The sequence below is a fragment of the Ovis canadensis genome, chromosome 3, assembly GCF_042477335.2.
Source record: "Ovis canadensis isolate MfBH-ARS-UI-01 breed Bighorn chromosome 3, ARS-UI_OviCan_v2, whole genome shotgun sequence".
In the NCBI taxonomy this organism is placed as follows: Eukaryota; Metazoa; Chordata; class Mammalia; order Artiodactyla; family Bovidae; genus Ovis; species Ovis canadensis.
The window spans coordinates 226174687-226186830 of NC_091247.1; the positions used below are offsets into that span (position 1 = coordinate 226174687).

At 40.5% G+C, this 12144-nt stretch overlaps 1 protein-coding gene across 1 annotated transcript in view; it reads right to left on the reverse strand.

Annotated features, from left to right (window-relative positions):
* The window catches only part of EFCAB6 (EF-hand calcium binding domain 6), a 268456-nt gene that overhangs the window by 165278 nt on the left and 91034 nt on the right, over nt 1–12144 (reverse strand). The window contains exons 9-10 of the mRNA XM_069581729.1: nt 8355–8479; nt 1205–1353 (exon numbers count right to left, since the gene is read on the reverse strand). Of these exons, the coding sequence (XP_069437830.1) occupies nt 1205–1353; nt 8355–8479 (274 nt within the window). The remainder of the gene's footprint in view (nt 1–1204; nt 1354–8354; nt 8480–12144) is intronic.

Here is a 12144-nt window from a genome sequence, read left to right on the forward strand (position 1 = left end):
GATGCCCCAGAAGGGCCTAGGGCGTTCCATGACACCAAGGAGTGCTACCCAAGGACTTACGAGGGTCACCCAGCAGGACTCAGAGCCAACACGAAAAGGCTCCCCTGGCCAAGACAGGGCAAGCTGAGTATCGAGGGGAATAATAACTCTGATAAATTGAAACACACCAAACATGTCAACACTCATGAGTTCATAGTCATATATTTTTTTCAAGAAGAATCACTCATTGCTCACTTCTAGAGGATGCTGGGAACACAACTCATTATTTTGAAAAGCAGTAAGCAAAGGGAAAGAACCAAGCAGCTGCTGCCTCTCTACACTGTGTCTCACGGTTACCAGACGGTGGGAGAGGGGATGCTCTCATTACAGAAGCACTCCGGGTGAGAAGCGGAGAAAAGAGACACAGAGCGTCACCGCTTCACAATCCCCAGTGATCTGATGGGCACAGGGATGATCAGCACCGCTGCTGACATCACAAGGAGAAAGATGAGCAGCGCACGCGTGCTTGCTGCCACCTGGGAAGCATTCCTGCCCCCAGAATTGAACCTGGATCTTCCAGTTCAGGGGCAGGGGGTGGGGGAGGGAGACAGGAGAGCAGGTTACACGCCACTGTGGGTTGCAATCAGTCAGGTTCAGATTCTAAGAAACTCCACATAACAGACAGTCCAGACCTTTTCTATGAATGCATCTTACGGAGGAAAAAAATAAACAAATGGAGAGGGTCCCTATAGATTAAAAATGAATTGTGGCAGATCACAATGTACAGATTAAATTCGCTATGAAAGAAAATGGGAGACAATCAGTTAAATCTGAATCCTGACTGGATGTTTATTAATATTATTGATAATTCTATTAAGTGTGAAACAGTATTTGCTCCATGTTTCTTACAAGGGTTCTTATCAAGAGACATAGTGAGATCTTTTCAATGAAATATGATGTCTGGTATTTGCTTCAGAAATATCTGAGGTAGAGGGGAGGCGGGCCAGGGTAGGGATGAAATGCTTGGCCAGGAGTGGAATGTTTGAGACGGGTGGTGGGCGCATTCGCGGGTTCAGTGCGTTATTCTCTTTACTTTTGCATGTGTTTGAAATTTTCAGTGGCAAAAAAAAGTCTAAAACATTAATAAAATATAAATGAAGCTGTTCCTTATTCTCACAATTGACGTCTGAGGGGAAAAATGTCAAGGAAACAATGGGACTCTTACCTTTTCATTAACTGGATGAAAACTCTTCTTGGTAATCGGTATACAAAGGTGTCGAGGACAATCTTTAGGTAATTCAAAGATACATATCCACTCGTGCAGGGGTCCCCTGCACTCAGGGCCTTTTCAACCTTTTCATAGCACTTGGAAAGCTGTGGTGAATTAAAATTAGAGTGCGGCATTCACAGAAATCAGTGGAGCAGAGCCATCCAACCACTTTATTTTCACCAAAACCTCTTCACATTTTCTTTCCCAAAACTGATCAAAAAGGTTACTATGGCATGTACTGAACTTCAAATGTTTAATTGATGAGCTTACTACAAAACAGTATCCCCAGCCGCAGCTACTCGACTGACAAGGCAGACAACTTTCTTGGGGAAAAACAGCACATATAATAGCTCTAACTCAAATTTCAGTGCTAAAAATACTTGGTGGATCTGCCAGTTTGATACAGCTTTCTTAATATACTTGCAAGCCATCCTTACTGTGAGCCCATGCTAGGCTGCTCCTGATTAAGTCAGGTCAATCAAACAAAAAGCTGGTAGCATCTTATTAAAAATAGAAGTTGCTTTTACTGTAAGGGAAATCGTTAATATAAGAATTTCATAAACCTTGTACACATTGGACATTTCTTTAATTATCCTTTTTTTTTCATGGGGAATTACAAAGAATCAGGGTGAATGAGCTTTGCTTATGGGACTTCTAAAATGCAGTAAAGTAGGTTAACCACTGATTTTTATATGACTCATAAAAATGCTGTGAAGATTGGTTTTATTTCCAAAGGTTTTCCTGCTGTTTATTATTGAGTAATAACAATATTCTTCAATATTTCCAACCCTCTCCACTTTGTATGAATTCACTTTTTCCTGCTAACTGGGATAAGATAAACAAAAGAACCATCAACTTGGAGTAGAAGGTGATGTTTTTAAACGCTGTATTTCTCGATCCCTGGTCTGGGAATTAAAATCCCCACATGCCATGTGGCATGGCCAATTTTTTTTTTTTTAAGCTGCTGGAACATGGAAACATACATACAAGGGTCTCTATCCACTAAACAAAGAAGAAGCACATTCATTAAGACTTCCTCAGGGTGCACAGGAATATCGGAAATCTAAGGGGGAAATCTTTAAAAGAATCTAGAGACTCCCAGGGCCTAAGCTCCTTAGAGTTGCATAAAATTAACCCAAAATGTGGCTAAATGTACCCTTCTCTCTCTCAGGGAGAGGGGGCTGCCTGGGAGAAAACTTGTGGAGAGAAGCCAAAGCCAGACGTAGAGTCTGGTCTCGGTATATTTATTGGATTAATGAAATCCGATTTTGTTATCTTAATGACATTCAGTTTCCAATATGGTTTTTTCCTAGGAAAGCGTTTTGACAAAATCAAGAGCACTTAGGGGAAAAAAGCCTAGAAATGAAACAGAAGTCAGGTCTTTGCAACACGTCAAACTTTTTTTGGAATTTTCATCGTTACTGTTCATAATGAAACAAAAGAAAAAAATGCAAGCAATTCAGCAAAGTATAAACAAGGCCATAAAGATACCTGGAAGTCTCACAACCCACAGGTTTTCATATGGTATTCCAAAAACTCCAACATGATCACATAAGAGTATATTACTGTTTTACAACAAACAATGGGACCATACCACACTTTCAGTTTTAACAATTTTTTTTTTTCATTTAACAACATGTCATGAAACTTCTCCCATAAGAACTAGTGTGTATCTGCACTATATTTTGAAACAACACAAGGCAACCATCACAGTATTGACCGACAAACAAAAGGTACACTTATTTCGGTTTTTTACAAGTGTTTTTTTATAAGTGTTTCCCTGATCCCCAATTGAAATGAGATGCCTCATTACTCTCTCTCATGACACCCCGTCCTTTCTAGTCACACCACCCTAGGAAAATGATATTTGTAAATGTGTATTTGCTTAACATCTCTCTCCCTGATATATGGTCATGCAATCTCCATGAAAGCCAAGGTTGTGCCTGTTTTGTTCACTAATAATGATCTAAAATGAATCACACTTTGGCAAGTGCTGGGCACTCAACAGGAGGTTCCCGGGTGGTGCTGGTGGTAAAGAACATGCCTCTCAATGCAGGAAATGTAAGAAATGCCGGTTTGACCCCTAGGTTGGGAAGATCCCCTGGAAGAACGCATGGCAACCCACTCCAGCATTCTTACCTGGAGAATCCCATGGACAGAGGAGCCTGGGGGGCTGCAGTCCACGGGGTCACAGAGAATCAGACACGACTGAAGCAACTTAGCAGGCACATAGGCACACAGGCGCTCAACAAATCTTTGTTAAAAATGGATATAGTTTTACCAAAAATGTTCTGAAGAAAGGTTGCAAAGTGTAAAAAAGCTATTTGACACATCAGTAGAAAGAGAAATAAAATTTAATTATTGCTGAAATGCCATTTAAATATCATCAGACTTATAAAAATGTAAAATACTAATGACTTCAAGTGTTGGTGAGTACATGGGACAATAGGAATTCCCTTATGCTCCCAGTGTGAGTGCAAATTGGTGTTCTGAACTGGATACTGCCAGTGAAGGATGAGAATGTGTTCCCTACAACCTAGCAAGGAATGCCTGGGCATCACTCCCTCTGCACATACACACCAGAAGATATGTAGGCAACCACTCACAGTGGCATCATTTGAATTAGCACAAAACCAGAAACCACCCAAATGTCCAAGCACGGGACAGTCTATAATTTGTGTATATGTAGCTAATGGAAAACTGTACAGCAGCGAAAATACGACTACATCCATCATACGAGTGGATCTCAAGCCAAGCGCAAATGGGATGGAAATAGATGGCTCTGCAACTGTGCAAACACTCTACAGAAAGGAAACAAACAAACGTCAAGCAGAAGACAACCCAACCTGTAAGAACACACAGTGGCAAAATACATACATATATCACCAGCGAGGGTTTCATACGATAAAAAGGAGCTAAGTAAGAATACAAATTCATCACAAGAAAAGCTTGAAGATGCTAAAACAATGAAAAAAAAAATAGAAAACAAAAACGTTACTAAGGAACTAATAACAAATTAGGAACAGCAAGAATAAAAGACAAGGCTGAAATTAAAATTAATGGTAAAGGAATGGCTTGGGAATTCCCTGGCCGTCCAGTGGCTAGGGCTCAGCACTTTCACTGCCAGGGCCCTGAGTTCAGCCTCTGCTTGGGGAACTAAGATCTCGCAAGCCAAACAAAGCAGGAATGGCTTGACAGAATCTCAGTGAAAGCAGAGGAAAAATGAAGATGATGGCATACTAAGAGAGGATGATTATCATCAAGGATAGACAAAGATGGCCCAATGTAAGGATAAGCGGGGAGACCACTGAAGGAAAGAAAGAAATATGCCAGGAAGACAGGAGGGGGTAGGAAGGATGGAGGGAGGAGGTATTCGTGACACGACACAGGGAAATTTTTCCTGGAATGAGGAACTGAATCTCCATTCATCAAAAGAATAGTCTGTGTTCCAGGAAACCGACAGAATACTCCATGTCAAGCCAGCTGAGTTTTGTTTTTCCATTTCAAGGATCAAGAAAAAATACTTTTGGCATCATGGTAGGAAAAAAAAAGTTATCTACAGGAAGGGAAAAAAAAAAATCTGTTGACCTCAGGGTTCTTCTCTAGAAGACCCAGTGCCAGAAGACATTGTAGAAAAACAACATTTTGAGTAAAAAAAAGGAATGGTGGAAGAATTATATCCAGCCAAGTTGTCGTTCAAATGAAAAAAAAAAAAAGAGAGAGAGAGAGATAGTATGAAAAAAACACAAAGGGAATAAAGCACCCATGAGCCTTTCTTGAGGGAATTACTTGACAATGAAATCCAGGCAACCCAAGAACAGATCAAAATAAAGTACTCTGAAAGGGATAAGCAAGGGGAGCGATACGTCCTGAATTCATGCAGATATAAAATGAGGGTGAAACAACTGGGGGAATTATGGTAGCAGGACAGAATGTAAATATTAGAAACTCTAAGAATATAATACAAACAGCAAAAAACTGTGAGGGGAGGGAGGGTGGAAGAAACACAGGAAGTGCCAGTCTCGAGGAGTTTCACAGCAGAGCCAGCCCTTACTGTCTGTAATTGAGACATCCTTCAAAACACCGTCATTTCTCCAACTCGTCACGGCTTTGTTAATCTTTTCTCTTGTCTCGAAGTCCTTCTTGGGACCGAATATTTCTTGTGGCAAAGAAATATCGAAAGTCCAGAAATATCTTTGGCTTCACTTGAGGACTATGTCATGAAGAGGACCTGGGCCCGAGAGTCTCTGGCAGAGTAACCTGGGCAGGTTGTTACACCTCCTCAAGCTTCAGTCTCCTCAGCTGGAAACCAGGATGATAACGGTACCCAGCTTCTCGAGTTGCCACGAGGCCTGAAAACCTGAGGGCCGCTTAGAACACTGCCGGGCACAGAAGCAGCCCCATTTCTCGTTGCTGTTCAGTCGCTCAGTCATGTCCAACTCTTTGCAGCCCCATGGACCGCAGCCAGATTTCCAGGTTTCCCTGTCCATCACTATCTCCCAGAGTTTGCTCCAACTTATGTCCATTAAGTCAGTGATGCTACCCAACCATCTCATCCTCGGTCACCTCCTTCTCCTCCTGCCTTCAAGCTGTCCCAGCATCAGGATCTTTTCCAATGAGTCAGCTCTTTTCATCAGATAGCCAAAGTATTGCAGCTTCAGCTTCAACATCAGCCCTTCCGATGAACAGTCAGGGTTGATTTCCTTTAGAAATCAACTGATTTGATCTCCTTGCTGTCCAGGGGACTCTAAGAGTCTTCTCAAGCACCACAATTCGAAAGCATCAATTCTTCAGAGCTCAGCCTTCTTTATGGTCCAACTCTCACATCCATACATGACTATTGGAAAAATCACTGCTTTGACTAGACGGACCTTACGTTGGCAAAGTGATGTCTCCACTTTTTTAAAATGCCGTCTAGCTTTGTCATAGCTTTCCTTTCAAGGAAAGGAGAAAGCATCTTTTCCTTTCAAGGAGCAAGCATCTTTTAATTCCATGGCTGCAGTCACTGTCCACAGTGATTTTGGAGCCTCCAAAAAGAAAACCTGTCACTGTTTCCACTTTTTCCCCTTCTTCTTGCCATGAAGTGATGGACCGGATGCCATGATCTTAGTTTTTTGAATGCTGAGTTTTAAGCCAGCTTTTTCACTCTCCTCTTTCACCCTCATCAAGAGGCTCTTTAGTTCCTCTTCACTTTCTGCCATTAGAGTGGTATCACAGCCTTGTTGCGGTGAAGGGGCTTACGTAACTCAATGAAGCTATGAGCCATGCCATAGAGGACCACCCAAGATGGACAGGTCACAGAGGAGAGTTCTGACAAAACATGGTCCACTAGAGGAGGAATGGCAAACCACTCCAGTATTCTTGCCGAGAAAACCCCATGCTGCTGCTGCAGCTGCTGAGTCGCTTCAGTCGTGTCCGACTCTGTGCAACCCCACAGACAGCAGCCCACCAGGTTCCCTCATCCCTGGGATTCTCCAGGCAAGAATACTGGAGTGAGTTGCCATTTCCTTCTCCAATGCATGAAAGGAAAAGTGAAAGGGAAGTCACTCAGTCGTGTCCAACTCTTAGCAACCCTATGGACTGCAGCCTACCAGGCTCCTCCGTCCATGGAATTTTCCAGGCGAGAGTACTGGAGTGGGTTGCCATTGCCTTCTCCGAAAACCCCATGAGCGGTGATGATTTTTTTTTTTTTTTCACTTCTGGTAAACTCAAAGAAATTTAAATTAAATATGCCTTATTTGTAAAGAGGAGCATGATTCTCTTCTTATAAAATTATTTCTCTCTGTGTATCCACCCACCCACCCACTGATGCAGCCATCCTTCTATTAATATATAAAGACAGGCCTAGAATTATGTTCACCAAATGTTGCCTTCGATTATTTCTGGGTGGTGGATTTAATTTATTACTCTCTTCTTTATACTTTTCAGAATTGCTTACATCTTTTCATAACGGTCATGTGTTTTGGAATGGCCGTGTTTTCATGAAAACAATAAGTTCATTAACAACAACTAAGGAAAACAAGTTTTTACTAATCTACCAGTGGAATATTCATGTGCCCCTTCCTCCAATGCCCTTAATCTGTATTGGCTTTGGTTACTTTTTTCTCATTGACAATTTCCTGCTGAAAATTTTAAATTAATAACTTATAAAAAGTTCTACATGTTAGGGACAGCTATTATTTATCTGTCAGTTATGTGGCACACGCTTTGCCAAGTTTATCACTTGTTTATGCAAAGTTTTGCTGTACAAATGCTTTTTCATTTTAAGACAAATTTACCAATCTTTGTCTTTCATGATTTGGGGGCTCTATTTCGTGCTTAAATGTCTAAGTTTCAAGTTTAAAAATTTTCACTCAGATTTTTTATTTTCAAGCTTAAATAGCTGGTGCATATAGAATTTATTTTGGTGTGAAGAGTGGAAGGTTCCAAGCTTTTCTCCCCAGATGGCTGTCTAGGGAATTATCTCAATAATTATTACTGAATATTCTCCTCCCTTGTCCCCATCCCTCTACTGGAAGGCCGCACATTGTGTGTGAAATTCATATATCAAGATCAGTTCATTAAGCAACTATTGTTTTAATTCAGTTTGAATGTTCACTGCTGTACCACTGCTATATTGTCTTAATTATTATGTCTTTATAAAATGTTATATATGTGACAGCATAAGCCCTCTATTGTAACTTTTCAGAACAACAAAAAATATATATGTATATGTGTGTACATATATAAATATACACTCCCAGATGTAGAGAGACCATGTGTTAATACTAAATCTTCCAGTCCAAGAACTAGAAAAGACCTCTTCATCTATTCAGGCTCTCCTTTATTTTACTCAGCAAAGTTGTATCATGTCTGTATATAGGTCTAAATATTTCTTGCTAGATTTAAGAGCGTGAGTGGCACCAAGGCGGTGCCTGAGAATCAATCTCTCATCGAGGTCATTATTAGCCATGCATTTTTGTTTGCGGAGGTCTCAGTGTTCCGGGAGATGTCGGCGGGTTCCAAACACAGTTTAGAGACAGTGTCTAGGCTGGTGGTTTTCCAGAGCTGTTCACTTTCTCGGTTCACAGTTTAGATAACCCTGGCACTGGGAAAACAATCTTACCTCTAGGCAAAAGGCCGTCTCAATTTCATCCAAGGAGTAGTTTTTCCAGATATTGTCAGATACAGCGGAACTGGGGGGTTCTTCTCTTTTGGAACTTTTGACTCGTTGATTCTCCCACAGGATCTCTATTAAAACAAAAGAACTTCAGTTTATGAAGACTGTCAAACATACATTCAAGTATTAAGTACTTCCTTTTCATTATCACCTGCATGTTAAAGATTAAGACTCAAATAAACCAAAACATAAACATTTATAATGAGTGCTATTAGAATTATTAGACATTTTAGAAAAAAATAAAATTAATCTACTTGCTATCTTATCTAGGGTAAATCTAGACAGAGTAAATGTACACTAAGTAGACTAATAAACCCAGAAAAGTAGTAGAATAAAATTAAGATGAATATCATGTAATCGATACAGAATCACTGTGTGAGATACACAATCACTGTGTGAGAAGTCCTTTCCAGAGCACGCATCAGAGCCAGAAATCATGTAAATAACGGAGAGTCCTGACAACATAAATATTTAATTTTGATTTGGTTAAAAAACACACAGGTGACAATGAAAGAAAAATGACTGGGAAAAACTATTGTTAATATATGTGAGAAATACAACTTAATTTCCACAATATATGAGTAGCTCTCATGAATCAGTAAGATAAATATAAATCCCCAATCACACAATAGACTAAGGTTTAAACATGTAATTGACATTTTTTAAAAGGACTTTTAAAAAGCCAAGCAAGGTATGAAAAACTGCTCAGACTCATTCGTAATTTAAAAGGTCTAATTAACACCAGTTAATTTTTTCCTGCTTGTCAAATAGGCAGGGATTAAGGCAAATGACAAAGAAAGAAATCAGTTTTGGCTTGTATGCAGAAAACCTGGTACTTGAATATTCTCAAATTCCCTTCTAGAACCTTATCCTAGAGGAAAATAGGACAGAGGCGTGTGTGCAAGGATATGTTCTGTACTGTCTATAAGCAGGAGGAAAATGCAGCAACTTAAATACCCACTAATGGAAGACTGGTCTTATAAATTATGGTTCACAGATATTAAAAACAAAGGGCCTGTCTAAACCATGAATGCAAAAAATCTCCCTTGAAACTGTTTCATGATTGAAAGAAAAGACAATTTATCATAATTTAATTTTCACTTTAACACTTATTTTGGGTATTTTTCTGTCATCCATCCATCCATCGATGCATCAGAAATAAGACCTGGGAGGATAATACACCAAGAAAACACAGCGGCAGGATTATAGGGAAGTGGGAGTTTGTGTTTTTGTGCTTTCTGGCCTTTTTGCGACAAGCATGTATTACTTTTATAATAAAAGAGAATAAAATAAATCTAAGATATAGCCGTTTTCTCTGTCAAAGTCGACTGCAGAGAATCACAAATGGTTTCCCAGATTTATTTCCTAAAATGTCTGCAAATAAGCTCCACTCAAATTAAGCACACTTATAACTACTCAGCTGCAGTTAACAAACTGCTAGTCATCTGGAATTCCATTTTCTACCTCACACACACACACACACACACACACACACACACACACACACACAAGAAAGAAAGAAAGAAACGGAAAAAAAGAGAAGAAAAGTAAAAGAAAAAAAAAAAGGAAGTCTCCTCTAGTGGATCCCTGTGGCTACAGGATAAAATACAAAGCCAGTCCTTTAGAACACAGTCTGGAGTTCTGTGGTTCCAGTATGCTGAGTGCTTGAAACGTGGGCTCTCGGAACACGGAAGCTGCAAGGGCCTCACTCACTGAGGGGTGGGGAGCCAGGCCGGTCTCACTCGGGGAGGTGGGTCTCCCCCCTGCTTCCCGATGCCTCTTCCTGTGCTCGCTCCGCCCTGGGGGGCTGCTGCTACTCTAAAGGGGCTCACAGCAGGAAGTTCATCCATTTGCAGCAATGCATTGTGGGTGGCTTTTCTACACGCAGGACAGTATTCGGGAAGTGGGCTGAGCAGCTCTAGGTGCCACAGAAGGGGGCTGACAAACTCAGCTGTGCCATATTCACTGGCTCCTCTCTCACTGCAGTCAGAGCAGCTTTCCCTCTTCTCTGCAGCTTAATAATTCCTGCCCCCTCCTGATTTTCCCAAAATTTCCTGGGAAGGATTCTGGTTGATTTGAAATGGAATAGAGAGGAAACGCAAAACAGCTTCAGTGGACAGCTATGTACGTCGCAGGTGCGGGAAAAAGGAACTCACACCCCAGTGTCCTTTCCTCGTGTGCTCAAATGGATGGCGTTTTTGATAAGCAAGATGACAATGGCTTATTAAGAACAAAAGCAGAAAATCCAGAAATATGAAAAATTAGTAGAAGATAAATATTGTTCTATGTCCAGAAGTGGGTCACTGTAAATGTATGAACTGGAGATGCCTTTCTTACAATACTTAAGAAAATAAGTAAAAGGAAAAAGGGTAAAAATCAGCCAAGCAAAAAAAAAAAAATTGAATAGTTTTATAACTATAAATATAACTTTTATATAGTTTGTATAAAATATAAACTATAAGTTTAACATAAAATTTTCACTATGCATTTATACTGCCCCCTTCCAATTTTTCCCCTCAAAATTTACACTGTGATAAACTGAAGCAAGAAGAAACTTAACATGGGCAGCCAGAAAGTTTTGCTTCCGGTCGTGGTGGGTTGGCTCATACTGAAGCAACCCTCCTAGCAGACAACAATGACAAACTCTGGCCAAAATATATACAAAAAACTCTCTGAAGGCACTGGAAAGCAAATGACATAAACTGGAGTCAACACTTGGAGAAATGGAAAAATAACTCACTGAGTTTCTTGTTTCCTTGGCTTTTTGCCTGAGGGCAGGCCTTGGCTGGAACATTATGCTAAGTGGCTAGAGTTTGGCTATAAATCCAGGATCTTTCTGGTTTTAGGAATCAAAAAAAGAATTCAAGACTATCACAGTGACTGGAAAGTAAAGAGGGAAAGCACAAAAATAAAGGAAAAGGGGAGAGAAGAGAATCTCCAAAGCCTATGAATAAAACCTGCCAAAATCTCTGGCTAACACCAGAAACTACAGATGTGCAAAGCAGAAAACAAGACACCCAGCGAAGCCCGAAACAGCAGAACATAGATTTCACATGTTAACCCCCTCGGGGAAGACAGAGTCTAGTCTTTTACTAAGGGCAAAGAAATAGAGGAAAACAACAGAATGGGGAAGACTAGAGATCTCTTCAAGAAAATTACAGATACCAAGGGAACATTTCATGCAAAGATGGGCTCAATAAAGGACAGAAATGGTATGGACCTAACAGAAGCAGAAGATATTAAGAAGAAGTGGCAAGAATACACAGAAGAACTGTACAAAAAAGATCTTCATGACCCAGATAATCATGATGGTGTGATCACTCACCTAGAGCCAGACATCCTGGAATGTGAAGTCAAGTGGGCCTTGGAAAGCATCACTATGAACAAAGCTAGTGGAGGTGACGGAATCCCAGTTGAGCTATTTCAAATCCTGAAAGATGATGCTGTGAAAGTGCTGCACTCAATATGCCAGCAAATTTGGAAAACTCAGCAGTGGCCACAGGACTGGAAAAGGTCAGTTTTCATTCCAATCCCAAAGAAAGGCAATGCCAAAGAATGCTCAAACTACCGCACAATTGCACTCATCTCACATGCTAGTAAAGTAATGCTCAAAATTCTCGAAGCCAGACTTCACCAGTATGTGAACCGTGAACTTCCAGATATTCAAGCTGGTTTTAGAAAAGGCAGAGGAACCAGAGATCAAATTGCCAACATCTGCTGGATCATCGAAAAAGCA